This window comes from Lissotriton vulgaris, chromosome 8 (assembly GCF_964263255.1).
Source record: "Lissotriton vulgaris chromosome 8, aLisVul1.2, whole genome shotgun sequence".
NCBI lineage: Eukaryota > Metazoa > Chordata > Amphibia > Caudata > Salamandridae > Lissotriton > Lissotriton vulgaris.
Genome location: NC_141696.1, coordinates 1,184,575,468 through 1,184,593,435, shown reverse-complemented (window position 1 = coordinate 1,184,593,435; position 17,968 = coordinate 1,184,575,468). Strand labels below are relative to the sequence as shown.

The following is a 17,968-nucleotide window of genomic DNA, read 5'->3' as shown; positions in this document are numbered from 1 at the left end:
TTGACAATATATAACTTCACATCTATGTACTGCAATTATATATACGTATATATCATCAATTTACCTAGATGTGGAGTTAAAATAGTACATTTATTCTTATCTGTGCATGCTTACTTTCATGAAATTCTTGAATTTTGGTTCTCAATATTTAAGACAAAATTTTTTTAAAGGACATTTCTTCCATGAAATTCTGACATACAACCCTATCGGAGATGAGATCCAAATGTTGAAATGCTGATTTTTTTTTTAAAGGCATTGAGGTTTAATTTGATTGACCAAGGGTATTTTTTTCTAAGAGTTTATAATTGTCCATACATTCTGCAATGTTATTTTTACTTTGTACTTGTGACTTTACTATATAGTTCAGTTGGCATAAGATCAATTAGTATTGCAAACGGGTTCCACCCATTTACTATGCCCACATTATTTTGGTTTTTGATCAGCCGGTTTTAGATCTTCATTGTGGGTGAGTCTCCCTACCTTCATTTCATGCCCAGTAATTTCATGGTAAATTGGACTGTGCATGTTTACCACCAGTGGCCATTTTTTACAAAATGGCCACTGTGACACAGCCAGGATAAGGGACACTGAACTGGTTACACAGGAATGCTTGTGCACATACTGTGGCAGTTATAAACTACAAATTTAATCCAATAAAATACCCCTTTTGTCAGGCCTAAACCATCCATTTAAATATTAATGTCCAACATATGTAGACAGTATTGCCCACATAGGGTCAGTGCAGATATTTAAAAGAAGGGCATGTTAAAATGAATGTTGAACATGTCCTTACAAAACAAAAACGATTTTCACTGTAGCAAGAGTGGCTGCTTGCATAGGGAATCATTAGGCTTCATTGTTACTTTTATTAAAGGCTCCATTTGGATTGGTTGCAGCTAGAAAAATATTTCTTACACTTTTTAAAATTGTATTTTAAACTCCTCTTTAATGCTGAGGTTGTATGTTACATTTTTATTTTAGAAATGGCGCTTTTAGGAAGTTGGCATTTCTGTGTGTTTTTGCTACTTCTGGTGGCCCAATCTTGGCAGGGGCACCTACAACCAACTAGAGGAGATCTATGGAGGGGAGGGCTGCAGGAGTTGTAGCCCTAGGAGGAAATTTTAAACTCTTCCTAAGTTTCTGTAGTCATAAAATCTATGTCCCCCCCCCCCCCATCCCCTCCATACTGTTTAGCCTTTATTTTCAAGCATTCCTCAAGTTTGATCTTTTGTTTTATAGCCTAGGAATGCAGTGCTCTCTAGTGGTTGGCTCTACAGCTGTATTGTGTGTAGCCTAAATGTGTCAAAAAAGACACCGACACGTGTTAGATTGATTTTCAATATATGCCTGATTGTTTTTTTTAAAACATTGCAATATTTTATTGATAATAACAATTTTATATAAACCTGGATATTGATTTCAGTGATATAATGATGATTTTAAGCATGTGGATATTGGACTTTTAATGTGAGACCCCCTGACAAAGCCAGTAGGCTTGCCTTATATTTCAATGCAATGATCCCTTGACAGAGCTGATAGGCTTGACTTGTATAGTTGTTGTACTGACCCCTTGACATAGCCAATAAGCCTGCTTTATCTACAGAGATACCCCTTATATTGTTATTTTCTGTCTGGTATGTACAGTGACTTTTTTATGACCCATTAGAGGGCAAATGTGATTTTTAGAATGTCACCAAAGGTATTTCTATCTGCCTGATGTATATATTTGTACACTAATGCATAGCATTAAGCACTGGTGTAACGAAAACTGAGGGGGCCTCCCTGCACGGTACGTAGAGGGGCCCCCTCCGGGCTCAATCATGAGCTCTCTGGCCAGAGTGCAGGGCCCGAGGGGGCCTCTGGGAGCTTGGGGCCCCCGCACCGCGAGCGCTGTGAGGGCCTGTGTTACGCCCCTGGCATTAAGTAGGTTGTGAGTAATGCATGTGCTTTACTATTTCGAAAAAAAAGCTCTGGCTGGACTATCATTTATTGAGTGTTATTATTGGGTGTCAGCAACGGCCAGTACTAGCCTACACCGCCTTCCCAGAGTAGGCTTCACTACCATGAGAGAGTGCTACAATGGGGTGCTTATTTCCCATTAAGGAGACAATTACGGACCAATTACTTGTGCATACCTCACATCCTACACACCAAATAACCCAATTTCTTACAATTAGGAATGGTCTTCTTGTGATGATTGTCAGTCTGGTACATTTATGAGAATGTTAAGGACCTCAGTACTAGATCCCTGATAATTCCAATGGTGCTCGTAACTCCCCTGACTACTAGTTATTCTTCTGGGGACTACAGCAACTGTGCTTTCCCACTAGAATATTTCTAACTAAGTCGCCTGGTAATTCCTAATTTGTCAGGGTACCTCTTCCCCTGCTAACCTCATCCTCTAGCCCTCCAGTTTAGTTAACTGTACTTCAAGTAGCAGTAACACTCAGGATAGAGAAATAATACATTTTACTCTATTTCTTCTTATTTCATTGATTTCACTCAATAAGTCATCTTACATCAATTACAAATAGTTTGCCTTCTTAACCTTAATTCGATCTATACATTTCTCTTCTTAAAGTGGACATATATTTCGCAGATTATCCCATTTTCTCAATGCTCTACTTTTTTATAAAAAGCTGCTTGATTTTATCATGAATTTCTTCACATGACCATAAGTTACCTAATTACCATTCCGCTGTTTCTAATTTGGTCAAAAAGAGTAAAATTGAAATGCTGTCAAAATTGTATTATTAGCTGACTGATTACATGTTTTTTTTTTGACTGACCTGATACAAGATATTTAACATACAACTAGGATGAGTAATAAAACATTAGTTCTATTAGATTGAATGACTGTAACTAAAATAGGAAGATGGAACCTTATATCTATAATAGGTGTTTTGAGAAGATGGATCAATTACAAAATGGCTAATTGGAACTGTTCTGAAGTATTTCTGTAGGAGCACTTAACATTCAACACTGGAATTGTAATATTTATCAAGAGAGACCAGAAGGCGAAACTGTAATCTGGTTGTAAATCAACTTCTTTGTAAACACATAAAACAGTAGGTACTGACAAAATTAGTGATGTTAAACTACATATTTTAATATTATCCCTATAGAGCATGTTCATGAATAACATTATTGTTACAGGTCAGTTTCTCAAGAGACTAGCTACATCTGTAGTTATTAAAATAGATGTCTATTTGGAGAAAACACATTTTTCACAGAAGTAAACACTGTCCAATGAAGCAACTTTTAATCAGTATAATACAAAATGGAGCAACCATGACTAGTGATGTACACGTGTGTGTGTATGTGTGTGTGTGTATGTATGTATATATATATATATATATATATATATATATATATATATATATAAATATATATATATATATATATATATATATATATATATATATATAGATAAATATATATATAGTTCTTTATTGTACGATGTAATATTGTATTGTGTAAAACTGTAAATAATGAGAGAGGTGCAGAGGCCACAGCAGCTGATTCTGGAGCAGAGGGCTCACGGTTCGAGCCCCAGCACTGACAGCAGCTCAGTTCAGCATCATGCGACACTGAGCAATAGCTCACTTAATCTCCCCGACAGCCCCCCAGCCCCTTGAAACCTTAAGGGGTGATATGTTCGCTCTTTCCAAATAGAAATTATTATTATTCAATAGTAAATAAATAGGTTTTGCATCAGTGTGATTTTTGTTTTACATATATTTTTAATTGATGGATTATTATAAAATATTCCAGCCTTGGGAAAGAGTGGTAATTGGCAAACCACGCGCCCACTGTAATAAGATCAACTGATTGATGTAATTGGAGTTAAGAAGACATTCAATTTGTAACTGACATAGTGAAGAAATATTGAATGAGATACATTAAATATGAAGAAAAACTGTTCAAGCATATCCTTCCCAAAGTCAAGATGCACTCTTACTGAAGTAATAAAGTAAGAAGAAAAAAGTATCAATGGACTTCTTTGACTATTGCAATAAGGGCAAAGCCCTCAATTTTTCTATGATTAGTTTATGTAACTGCTGCACCAGGGAGTAACTGGTATTTTGGAGTGCCTACACAGCGAAGCGGTATTTCTCCATTCTTACCCCCAATTGTTGATTTGTTATCAAAAATAACAGAATGATCAAATGAGATAGAAATGCTCTCAGCATCAGAAAATGCTGTTTTGTACCGTACCTTTGCGCTCTCAAACTGGTCACTGTCGACAAGCCACGTGCACACCATGGTACCAGTTCTACCTGAATCAAAAGAACAAAAAAACACAAGTCAGTGCCCTGGAAATGTGCATGGCAAGACACTTTACCGCATTTTCCACTGGTCAGAGCAAAAAAAGAAAATAGCCTAAAAAGGGGCTGTAGACGTACCAGTTAAAGATATAAAAGGTCTGTTGATATGTGACTCTGTCTTTCTATGGTGCCAATGTCACATGCTTTGTTCTGGAAGACTTTCTTTGTTTTAGAGGTGGCAAGGGTATTTTAAAGCGAAAGGAGCAAATACTTTTTCTCGAACATAACTACTTGATTCAGATTCATCCCTAACTGGAACTATTTGGATTTCATCCTCAATTGAACCCCACTTGGATTTGGTTTAATCTGGCCCAACACATATTAATGTTAAAAGCACACTGGCTAGAATTTGTGAGAAAACATGTTTTAACTTTGGTAATGCTGGTTCTGATTAATAATGTGTTTCATATGCAGATTGATAATCTCTGAAACGCGCCTTCGACTCCTGAAACATTCTGCACACCTTCTCATGGAATCCGGTGGTGCCTCTTATGTTCCAAAAGTCACATTAGAGTCGCATAATACTGAACTCATGTCACAATATGAAATGGAGGCCCCACGCTCAACGCATTCATGTCAGAATGGCTGTGAAGCTAGGGGGAAGGTGGCAGGCCATAGCATGCAGGGGGGCATATTATCAAGGCGGGCGAAATGAAATTATCGCTGCTTTAGCTAGGCGGCAATCATTTCATCGGCCTATTAGCAAGCTGCCGCTAGAATCAGTTAGCGACAGCTTTTAGGTGATAGCAAGCGGTTTGGGGCCCGCTTTGCATGTCAGCGATATTTATAGCTAATGACATGCAAATTGGGCGTACCCAACCTGTTAGCGACTAAAAACAGTCGCTAACATCGCTATCACCTATTATCAACGCAGGCGTAGCGATGGAAATATTCGTGCTAAGCGCGAATATCTCCAAAAAGCTGACGCCTGCTCAGACCAGTTCTTAGCCATTACATCCAATGGAAGGGGGATATTATGGCTAAGACCCTATTGGCGTGAATGCGTGAATATTGCTGCATTCTCAGCGATATTCATGCATTTCGCCGCTATCGCTGGATATTTTATGGCTTTAGAGATAAACGTTGCTAATAGCACGTTATCTCTGCGATAATATCCAGCGATGCTTGGCGATAAAAAAAACTCGCTGAGCCCATTTAGCGATAAATATCCCTAGTTGTTGGTAATATGCCCCACAGTATCTGTTCCATCAACACAACGAAGGGCAAATACATTTTCCTCTAAAGTATGTTAGTCTTTATGCAGATGTTTTTTCTTCAATTTGGTTAATCAGAAATACTTAAAACACTTGAATGAAGCAGCCCCAGCTAAGCAAATTAAACCAATGCCATCTGAAAATGTGTTGAACCACCAGTCTGTTGTATGATGCCTGGTAGAGAATGCGCCTTTTTTTGGACGTAGATTCCTGTTTTCTGCCTTATTGCACTCCTTAAGGTATGACACTATCAACTGATAAACTGTCAGTTTTTTAACAACCCTTCCCCATTGTAGGACTCTAGTAAGATAGATGTGGTGGCAGGAGCATCTCAACAATGTAATATATTGTTTTAAATGAGATTCCATTGCCACCTTAGGGAGTAAGGGTTACTCCACTTTGTGTCAAATTGCAAAAAAGAGCATCTGGCAAACTCAAACAAAAGACATTCAGGTCACCTGCCTGTCTGAAGTCATTCATGCATATAAGAATAACAGTTTTAAGGATAAGGTGCTTGGTATAGAAACTATACAAATGCTCAAAATGTGGGGCTTTCACCAAAGGCAGTATCAATGTAAGCTCCTACTGAGCAATGGTGCAAGGTGTAGGAGAAAACCAGTTTGTCAATCCTTTGAAAAAATTGGAACCCACGGATCTTAAACAGAAAGGGTCCATCATGTTCCCTGATATATAAAAAAACACATCTATGTATACTTATCTTCAGAATGTTTTTGGTGTCGATGGTCATGTGACAATATATTTACAGCTCAACATTTCTGTGGCAGATATTCTGCTAATCATACCACACCCCTTTCTCACTGCTAGGACTAGAGACAATTCCATCTTTGTTAGGGCAAGTGTGAATAGAAGACTACGAGCAGAGCAATTTCATAACTGCATGTGGCCGTCTGTGCTTCGCAACAACATCCTGAACAAACATACTTAGTAAGGTGACATTTGCTCTCATGCTTGTTGTCAGGGCCGGCTTTAGTGATGGTGGCACCTTGTGCGACACTGTTTGTTGGCACCCCCCAAACACCACACCTCTGTCATGGATTCCCTCACCACCACCTTTTTACACCCCCCCCCCCCTAGTCTCCATAGCCACTCTCTCTCAGATGCATTTCATTAGTTTTATAGCACCACTCATACCAGTGTACAGCGTTGGAGCACTATACATCTCACACACACATTACACAGAGACAATCAATCATAGGTGTGTGAATCAGTGTATAGGAAATGTTACACAGACAGAGGACTACAAGTTGTAGGAGTAACATGCCATCCATTCTAGTAGGCAGTATAGTTTAAGAGTGCTTGGTCTGGAGAAGCAACATTTAAAACGCTCTACCATGGTTGGGGGTTGTCATTACTAATAAGAATTGATTTATACCCAAATTAATCCTTTTTGCGAAATAAGGATAATGAAAGATGGGGGGGGGGGGGGATCATAAGCGCTAATCTGTATCTTGCAGTTTGCATGCAGCTCTTTGATGACAGTTAATAGTTCACTGCTCTATATTAGGATTTCAACTTATAAACTGCAAGTAAGAAAAGGATCTCTCTGACAGTAATCCACCGACCTATTTACATGACATGCACTTTGTGACCTGCATAGTACGCACTGGTTGCAGCAGGCATATTAACCCTCATCTCACTCCATGAAGAATTGTTCACCTGAGTTATCGCAAAATTGTTATTGTTTCCTTGAAATTGCTGGAGGCAAGGGGCCTCATTTATGAAAAGTGACGCATCGCTGCGTGAAAACAGCGATGCGTCACTTTTCACTGCGCCCTCCTTGCGACACCAATGATGCGTCATATTTACAGTATGACGCATCATGGCGCAAGGAGTTACAGATACGTCAGTATTTCTGACATATCTGTAAGGCGCAAAAGTGACGCATTGCTGGAGTGTGTCACAAAAGTGACGCAACTCCAGCAATGTGTCCTTTCACATAGGGCAAGCCCCAAGTGAAAGGGCCTGCGTCAGTCTTACGCCTGCTGTGAGCCAGGCGTAAGAAATTGACGCATTTGTGCCCTAGAAGTGGCGCAGTGAAATCTTATAATTTTCACTGCGTCACTTCTATGACCCTTTCTTGCATCAGAACGCCCCCCCTGCATACATTATACCTGGCGTAGGTATATTGTAGCGCAGGGGTTTACAAAGTGACGCATCTACCTAGATGCGTCAATTTGTAAATATGGTGCAACAAGGCACATTTTTTACGCTGCTGGTGCGTCACAAAAAGTGACGCACCAGCAGCGTAAAAGTGACGCGCTGCCTCATAAATGAGGCCCAAGGAATTTGGGACGGGGGCTTTTAAAACCATAATGTACTTGGAAACAGGGCGCCGCCATCCGAAGTCGCAGCGCCCTAGAGCAGGCCTTGCTTGTTGTCGCAGCTTAAGCACTGCATTCCAAACGACCACCAACAGTGAGATATTCTTTTGACAGCTGTGCCCCAGTGACATCACGGACCAGAATCCTTATGTGCTGCCCAGACCTCCACACAAAAGTGAAGAGAACTATGGGATCTGTAAACAAATGCATAACTAGCACCCACAGTGAAGCCAAATGTTTGGACCTGACACCAGAATCTCCTGTACATTCTGCCATACTACCCAAAAATATGTCTGGCATCCTGGAAGTTTTAGCCATTAAGAGTCAGATGTACTATTTGGCAGTGGTCGAAGTGGGAGGGATCTGAGGGGCACGTGGTGTCCATACTTTTTTTAATTGAGGAAAAACAGTTCGCCTACTTTTTGAGAAAAGACAACTACCCCAGGACGGTTTATTCCGAGAGCTGAAATGCTTCAGCTAAAATGTAAAGCAGGGAGTCTCCTGTGAAACCAAGGGAGGGGCAGACGGCTAAACAAGTATTTTTGCCAGGGTGCCTGCTTGCATGAAAGAAATGTAAATGTGCACAACTGGTTAGTCTGCAAATGGAAAGGGTGTTTGGAAGCCGGTATTGGCTTTAATTGATGTAATCACTCGAAGCTTACTGATGACACAGATTTATTTGCATGGTATTGCAAGGTAGTTACTAGCTGAGCTGTGAAGTGTGGTATTTAAAAAATGGCACTATTACAGTCTAGGTATAACTAAAATCTATCTTTTGGAAGTACTTTTTTATCTTAAAGCTTTATCCTTTTTGCATATTTTATAGCAGCCTATTTATGATGTGTATAATGCAAGCTTAAAGTAATGACTTACATATTCACAGTGCTTTCTGTCACAGACTAGGACCTCATAGCAATAAACTTACAGAAGTCACTATTCTCCACTGCAACCAACCAGAATTCAGTTCTGTGGCTCTCTGGTTACAGACCCATACCTCTACAGTGTATTAACTAATAGAGGATTTTAAGTTAAGTGGTGTCTTATTTAATATGTAGTTACCTAAAAGGTAAATGACAAAAATGTTAAATAGAAGCTTGCTTTTAGCCGCGCCTTTGACACCACACTTATGCTTAGAAACCCTGCACACTTTGCAGCAAAGTTTCCATTCTTTTTTTATGCACTTCAACCACTGAATACTGGTCACAATTTGCAGCAAGTAACTATTTTTACGACCCAGCCTATTTACCATTAAGTCGGCTTGTAACAAAGCAGAATCATATTGAGTTGTTGAGTTGCAATCTGACTTACCTAATTAATATTCATTGGCAGGTAACAGAGTGTAACTCAACCCAAGTAGCCACAATCACAGGGATTGTGGCCTGCAAGGGTCAGCAGACCACCCTGTCTGTGGTTGTTTTTCAAAAAAGGGTACTGTTTTTGTAAATGCATTTTCATTAAAGGAAACAGGGTTGTGTTAAAAATAAAGTATTTGTTTTCTAAGTTTGTTTAATAGTTGTTTAATAGTTGGTTGTTGCAGTAGACTATTGCCTGCTCTTTAACAAACTTTTTTTCACATTCACAAAGAAGAAGGGTCACAAGGGGACTCCTTCCCCTTTGCAAATGCATTACCACCTTCTTTGAGGAGCCAGTAATCTATTAACGGTTTGCAACTGAAAATGTAGTCTCAACCCATTGATGCATGGCAGTAAGAATCGCAATTTGGAATGGCTGCCCTAAACATGTCACTTCCAAATTGCGATTTGGTATGCATTTCTAAACCTTTTTTGTGGTTCAGTAAGCACTTACTAAGCACCAAATGGGTTTAGTAGATGATCATTAGTTGAAGAATTCTTCCTTCTAGGAAATGCTTCCAATGGAATACATGAGAGAATGTTAGGAGTCTTAAAAGTACACTGAAACACCACACTGTTTGGCCCATTCAATCCTTCATCTCCTATTTGTATTTTACATAGAAAGCCATCCTTATTTGTTACTTCCTACCCATCAGTGACAAAGCCAACAGGGCAAGCTTCAAAGTGATGATGTTGCGATCCTTCACGCTAGTAAGGCAAGACAGGGGCACACACCACATAGGATAATTCCCTGCATGCATGGGCAGCTGTACAAATGGTATAGGAGCCCGATGCACTACATTACCCAGAAAGCAGCTGGGTCTCTCTGAGCAAAACGGAACCTTTCTAACAGAAACGCCTTCTATTTAAGCACTTCCGGTGTATCTGGAAGGCGCTTTACAATCTCCCCCTGATCTCTGTGAAGAGAGCGGATGCTTTCCTTCCCGCTGGAACGATATTTTGGTTTTCAGCATTCATTTTGTTATTCCGCCCGAGGAATTCAAAAGATCCGTAAAGCACTCGTATTTATCTCTGCCGTCGTCCGACTGTCATTTCCCGCAGGACTGCTTTCCTCACGATCCAAGGTTTCCGATAGAACAGAGGAGCACTCGTTTGTTTCTACCTTCAGCCCGACTGCCGTCAAGTTACTCTGCTGAGCGGCATTTCAGGTACCGTGTCATTTCGATACCATGAAGTGTAGGAGCACTTCCCATCGAGTACTTTTCATTTTTTTTGTTGATTTACTGTGGATTTGGTTTGTGTGCGCTCCACGTACGCCGCTCATTAATTTTCCTACCCTCCGGTGACTTCCTAATCCAGGTGGGGCTGAGAGTTAAAGTCACGCTGTGTTAAAGTAAACCGCGTATGGAACCCTTTCTGAAGACACTCTAACCGGCTGTGATAGAACAGCGGTTTGAGTAGCAGATCATTATTTTTGCCTCTGGTTCTCATTGACAATGACTATATTCTAACCAGCCAAAATATTGGAAGACTTGATTCCTGTTATTATAGTGAGAGTTATATGGAATGACTACCGGCATTTTCTGTGAGTGAAAGAATGAAAGCATAATGAACGCGACTACTGCGGCCATTAGTTTTTACAATTCATGCTTGTTTCTTGTCTTCTTTTGTTTTCAATGCAGTGCATGTATATATGCCTAGACCAGACCTAAGAAGCAAGAATCCCGGCAGAACCTTTCTTATTTTGTCCCCTTCCCTCTTCCATAGTTGTGTTTATCATACTGTCGGAAGAAGCGCTCAGGTGAAGAAAGAGGTTTCTCTGCACAACATCGTCCCCGCTGGCTGCTAGGCAGATGTTAGTGGCGTTTCCATTTCTTCTTGTGCTGCTGACAACCTGACAGATTGTCAAGCCCAAGATTGACGCCCAGCCTGTACGATGGACACCAATGTTGTGTTGATCTCGCTGCTGGAGAGCCTAACGGCTGTCCAACAGGAGGTTCAAACCTTGCGTTTGGAGAACCAAGACCTTAGAAAGGAAATGAGCACATTACGCAGGGAAGTAGCCGGTTTAGCACGCAAAGGACACACGCCCAGTCCCTACATTAGAGAGGCAACTCTTCCTCCTCCAGTTCAAACAGTGCACCCTCCCTCATCAGTTACCACACAGGGGGTGGGTTTTTTGCAGCCTCTCCTGGTCCCCGACCGGCCTCCGACTCCTCTCCTACCGTCCATGTGCTCCAATACACAGATATTCCAGTTGCACCTCCGGAACGTTTCTACGGTGACCCAAAAAATTCGAAATATTTCTCAACCAATGTCGGCTGCACTTCTTGTGTAAACCTGCAGTCTTTCAGGACGAAACGGCAAAAACGGACTTCATGATGTCCTATATGGGGGGAAAGGCAGCAAGCTGAACCATCCCATTGATGGAAAGAAACAACACTGTGTTGCACAGGTTTTCGGACTTCTGTTTGGAGATGAGTAAGTTGTCCAATCGAAAGTCCCACAGGATGTCCCTGGATCGCAAACTACTTACTCTGCGGCAAGGATCTCAGGACCTGTTGACCTATGTAATCTCGTTTAATCATCTAGTCGTGGAAACCAATAGGCCCCAAGAGAAGAGAACAACTCTATTTTACCAAGGACTATGGGGAGAACTAAAAGATGTCCTGTCACTTGTGGTACAACTGCCCCCAGCATGCGAAGAAATTATAGATCTCACGGTACAATTAGACCACCGACTACAAGAGAGAAGAGGGGATAGGAATAGAGGAGAAACGCGTCTTCTATATTCCAGACCTAGACCTCCAGCCGATGATCACCCGAAGACTTCTGATGGATCCGAACCTATTCAGATAGGGGGTATCCGAGGTCCCTCACCATGGAAGAACGAGAAAAGAGAAGGAAAATGAAGCTATGCTTGTATTGCGGAAAAGGGGTGCATTTCATCCGTGAGTGCCGTGCCAGGGCTCAGCTCGCAGAACGACTTACCTCTCCGAGGGTACAAGCAACACTGGGAACACGAGGGTCTTCGGAAAACTGAAGAGCCCGAGTCAGACTGAGATCACTGGTTCTGGCGGACGACGTGCGTCGATCTCTTCCGTAATTGCAAACACTATCCAAACAGCTGTGGCCCATTTGAATGTTGGCGTCTCTCTGTGGGTTGAGGAGAAAACCGTACTTGAGGTGGAGGCCTTACTAGACTCAGGTGCGACAGGAAACTACTTTTATCAAAAATAGGCCCTGAACATCGGAATTTGTTGGGAAAAGAAGAAGAAACACGAAATTGTGAATTCAGTGGATGGATCAACGTTTACTTCTGGACCCGTCACGTGTCATACCCTATCCCTTTTAATGTTGTTTGGTACGGATAACTACGAATACATTCAGTTTGACCTTATTGACATGCCCCAGTTCCGTCTCATCCTAGGCATGCCATGGTTGACCTTGCATGACCCTGTTGTTAGCTGGGCTGCTCGCACTGTTTCCTTAAGTTCTACCGATTGTATAGAGCACTACACCAGGAAGACTGCCATTCCAGAAAAGACCTCAGCGACACAGGCGTGTCTATTGGCAAACACCTGTACACCAGAACCATGTGATCATCCAACCACATTACCCGAAGACTACAGAGGAAACCAGTCTCTCTTTGACAAACAGAAAGCAACCCAACTACCTACCCACCGAGTATATGACTGCCGTACCGAGTTGTTACCTGGAGCTGATATTCCCTGCAGTCGAGTGTACGCTTTGACAGAACCCAAAACACGTTATCTGAAAAACTACCTAGAGGAGAATCTGGCATCCGGTTTCATCATGCATTCCTCTTTGCCTGCCTCATCCCCTCTTTTTTTCATTCCTAAGAAAGACTGTGACGAGCTAAGGACTTGTATTGATTATAGAGCGATAAACCGTGTGACCGTAAAGAATCGCTACCCTCTGCCCCTGATTCCTGTACTCTTGGATCAAATTAGGGGAGCTTGTGACTTTACCAAGCTGGATCTGAGGGGCGCATACCATCTGGTAAGAATGAAAAGTGGAGATGAATGGAAGATCGCATTCCGGACGAAATTTGGGCTCTTTGAATACAGGGTAATGCCCTATGGGCTCTGCAACACCCCAGCAGCCTTTAAATACTTTATGGACAAGGTTCTACGAGGATCCCTGGCCACATTCTGTGTGGTATATATTGACGATATTCTCATCTATTTGCCCAGTCTCCAGGAACATGTAGCACATGTCAAGGCAGTGTTGGATGGCTTCAACGACATTCCCTGTATGCCAAGCTGGAAAAATGTTTATTCCACGTCCAAGAGGTAGCCTTTCTGGGCTACGTATTCAACGCTCATGGGTTCCAGATATACACAGGCAAGGCTGAGGCAATCACTCAGTGAAAAACCTCACATCACGTGAAATCTGTACGGAGCTTCTTGGGTTTTGGCAACTATTGCAGGCGTTTTTTAAAGGACTTCTCAAAGATCATCCACCCCATTTCACGAGTACTGAGGAAAAACACTCCTTTTGTTGGGGGGGAAGAGGCTGAAAATTAATTCCAAGTCTTGAAAAGCAGATTCACCCAAGCCCCCATTTTGCGGCATCCAGACCCTCTTTTCCCTTTTATCGTTAAAACAGACGCTTCTCAGTACGCCATAGGGGCAGTGTTATCACAGCGACACCCCAAGACAGGACAGCTACACCCTGTAGCATATTCCTCTAAAAAACTCACCCCCAGCGAAGTGAACTATTCTATTTCCGACAAGGAATTACTGGCGATAAAAAGGGACTGCAAGGAATGGCGACACTACCTCCTGGGTGCACGCCATACCATTGAGATTTACACAGACCACCGAAACCTATTGTTCCTAAAGACAGCCAAGGCCCTCACACCACGACAACTGCGATGGACTCTATTCTTTTCTGGTTACGATTTTATCATCAAGTACCGACCGGGACCACAAAACGGAAAGGCAGATGCCCTATCACGCATTGAAGACCTAGAGGATAGCATAAAATCAGAGAATCCAGATCCACCTTTGATCATCACTGAGGGGGCTTTCCAGAAAACAACCATTGCACTACTCCCCTCCAGGGATTTCCTAGAGGACATCAGGGTATCTTTAGCCAACGTCGATGTCTTGGCCTGGATCCAAGAAGATCCCAAACATCGAGTGGAGAAAAAAGAGCTATTGTACCATCACCATGCATTGTACGTGCCGACTTATGATCTGCAGCTGCAAGTACTGGCCTGGGCTCATGTTTCAACCTTAGGAGGACACATGGGAATCTACAAGACCTTTTGGTGGCCTACGTTACAGAAAGACACAAAGGAGTACCTTAGGAATTGCTCTGTGGGTGCGCAAGGAAAAGCGGATCATTCCAAATCAATGGGTCTGCTACAACCCTTACCGATCCCTCCTTGACCCTGGCACACCGTGTCAATAGACTTCATTATAGAAATGCCCCCCTGTAGGGTTACACAGTAGTTTTGGTGATCGTTGATCACTTAACCAAGATGGGACATTTTATACTATTGCAAGGTTTGCCTACATCCTCTGAATTAGTCCTCATTTTCCTTCAGCATGTGGTTAGAGCCCATGGAATACCCACCATTTTCATTACGGACCGAGGAACACAGTTCACCTCTCGATTTTGGAGGGCGTTAAGTAAAACGATGGACGTTGATGCCAGGCTATCCACCAGCTATCACTCCCAAACGGATGGGAAAACGGAACGCCTAAACCAAACGTTAGAACATTATCTTCGGTGTTTTACCCTACAAAACACCACAGACTGGGTTACGTTCCTATGGATGGCTGAATTTGCCTACAATAACGCTGAACACTCTACGCTAGGGTGTTCTCCTTTTTTTTGTCTTTATGGGCACCGTTCCAACATGCTCTCTTTTGAGTGGCCCATCGAATACAGACTCCCAAATGTTCATGAACATCATGCACATCTGAGGGCTGTGTTACTGGATGCAAAACAACATTTGCCATAGCACAATCAGCGCATAAAGGCTTCGCTGACCGAAAAAGAACCAAGAACCTGTTTACAAAGTGGGGGACAGTGTGGCTAGCTTCAAAAAATCTGCGCTTTAAAGGAGTGGATAAACTAAAACCCATATACATTGGTCCCTAAAGTATAGAAGAAACCATCAACCCCACAGCGATGAGGTTGTCCTTGCCCCAGTCATGGTGCATCCACTCAGTGTTTCACATGTCCCTACTCCAGCCCTGCCCTGTTGGCTTGAGGTTACCAGAACGTCCTCTCCCTATGGAGATTGATGGACAGGATGAGTACGAAGTGCAAGAGCTCTTAGATTCCTGTCTGGTAAGGGGGCAATTACAGAATCTGGTAGAATGGAAAGGTTTTGGGGTAGAGGACAGAACATGGGAACCATTACAGAATCTCCACTGCCCTGATCTTGTAGAACGTTTTCATGCAGACAACCCAGGAAAGCCTGGACGACAGCCGAGTGGGCGATCCTTGAGAGGGGGTTCTGTTGCGATCCTTCACGCTAGTAAGGCAAGGCAGGGGCACACACCACATAGGATACTTCGCTGCATGCATGGGCAGCGGTACAAATGGTATGGGAGCCCTCTGCACTACATTACCCAGAAAGCAGCTGGGTCTCTCAAAGCAAAACAGAACCTTTTTAACGGAAACACCTTCTATTTAAGCACTTCCGGTGCATCTGGAACGTGCTTGACAATCTCGTCCTGATCTCTGTGAAGAGAGCGGACGCTTTCCTTCCCGCTGGAAGGATATTTTGGTTTTCAGCATTTCTTTTGTTATTCTGCCCGAGGACTTCAAAAGATCTGTAAAGCACTCGTATGCTTTTCTTATAGCTGCAGTCTTCCGACAGCCATTTCCTGCAGGACTGCTTTCCTAACAATCCAACTTTTCCGAAAGAACAGAGGAGCACTCGTGTGTTTCTACCTTCAGCCCGACTGCCTTCAAGTTACTCTGCTGAGCGGCATTTCAGGTATCGTGTCATTTCGATACCATGAAGTGTAGGAGCACTACCCATCGAGTACTTTTCATTTTTTGTTGATTTACTGTGGATTTGGTTTGTGTGCGCTCCACGTACGCCGCTCATTAATTTTCCTACCCTCCGGTGACTTCCTAATCCAGGTGGGGCTGAGAGTTAAAGTCACGCTGTGTTAAAGTAAACCGCGTATGGAACCCTTTCTGAAGACACTCTAACTGGCTGCGATAGAACAGCGGTTTGAGTAGCAGATCATTATTTTTGCCTCTGGTTCTCATTGACAATGACTATATTCTAACCAGCCAAAATATTGGAAGACTTGATTCCTGTTATTTTAGTGAGAGTTATAAGGAATGACTGCAAGCATTTTCTGTGAATGAAAGAATGAAAGCATAATGAATGCGACTACTGCGGCCATTAATTTTTACAATAAATGCTTGTTTCTTGTCTTCTTTTGTTTTCAATGCAGTGCATGTATATATGCCTAGACCAGACCTAGGAAGTGAGAATCCCCGGCAGAACCTTTCTTATTTTGTCCCCTTCCCTTTTCCCTGGGGTGCTATCTTCCAAAGTTGTGTTTATCATACTGTGGGAAGTAGCGCTCAGGTGAAGAAGGAGGTTTCTCTGCACGACATCGTCCCCGCTGGCTGCTAGGCAGAGGTTAGTGGCATTATTTTTGGGTTTCGCCTGCCGAAGGCTGCGCTCTGCGCAGCTTTTCGGCGCAGGCGAAATCCATTGTTTACAAAAAGGACTTCAGGAACATCCCCCGGCTCCCATTGGCTAGCTCCATAAATGGAGGCTAGCCATTGGGTGCCGGATCTGTCCGTCAAGGTAGGACCAGATTCGGGGGCGTTCCCGAGAATTTTTCTCTTTTGGCCACGTCATGCGGCGGTGGGTGGGGGTTTTTTTTTTTGCTCGTCGAAGTTTGTTTGGGCAATTTGGCGGCCGACCGCCGGCCGAGGAAGTCCAGGTGAGTGCGTTCCTTTCCCGCCGTCTGTTCCTTTCTCGCCCCCCCTCCCGCTCTTCTCCCCCCTCCCCTCGTCCCGACTCTTTTCCTCTCAATGCTCTCTTTCCCCCGCCTCTTTCTCCTCCCCTTTCCCTCACCCGCTCCTGATTTTATCCCCGTGTGTCCCCTCGGTCCCTTCTCCTTTCTCCTCCCGCTTTCCCCAGTTCTGCCCATGGTTCTGATCGCCCCCCCCACACTATGCAACCCCCGGACTTTCCCATCACAGACACGTGCCCCTGTCTGGAGCTGCGGGCGGTGGCTGCTCCCCGTCCGTCCTGCGCTGACCCCCGGCCACGCCCCCCCCGTTCTTGTTGTCTTTCCTTTTCTTCCTCCGTTCTTTTTCTGTTTCCTCTCTTCTTCACCCTCCTGCTTCAGGCGTCTTCTCCACTAATTACCTGCCTCATATGTTTCTTTCTCTTCAGTACGTATCTCTCTCTCTTCTCCCCCCCTCCCCTCGTCCCGACTCATTTCCTCTCAATGCTCTCTTTCCCCCGCCTCTTTCTCCTCCCCTTTCCCTCACCCGCTCCTGATTTTATCCCTGTGTGTCCCCTTGGTCCCTTCTCCTTTCTCCTCCCGCTGCTCCCTCCTTCCTCTCTCTGTCTCCCATGGCACTGTTGCCCTCTTGTGCCTCCCGTCTCCCCTCCCTCTCCCTCTCCATGTCGGTGTTTCCTCCTCCCCTGGCCCTCCCTCTGCCTCTTCTCTCTTGCTCCTGATTTTATCTCCGTGTGTCCCCTCGGTCCCTTCTCCTTTCTCCTCCTGCTGCTCCCTCCTTCCTCT

The 17,968-nt window shown here is 43.4% G+C and overlaps 1 protein-coding gene across 4 annotated transcripts in view; it reads right to left on the bottom strand.

The window, feature by feature from the left end:
* The window catches only part of LOC147698471 (phosphatidylinositol 3,4,5-trisphosphate 3-phosphatase TPTE2-like), a 308,096-nt gene that overhangs the window by 72,757 nt on the left and 217,371 nt on the right, over window positions 1-17,968 (bottom strand). For all 4 annotated transcript variants that reach the window (XM_086935050.1, XM_086935048.1, XM_086935049.1 and 1 more), the window contains exon 13: window positions 4,219-4,280. In XM_086935050.1, coding sequence (XP_086791176.1) covers window positions 4,219-4,280 — 62 coding nt within the window. The remainder of the gene's footprint in view (window positions 1-4,218; window positions 4,281-17,968) is intronic.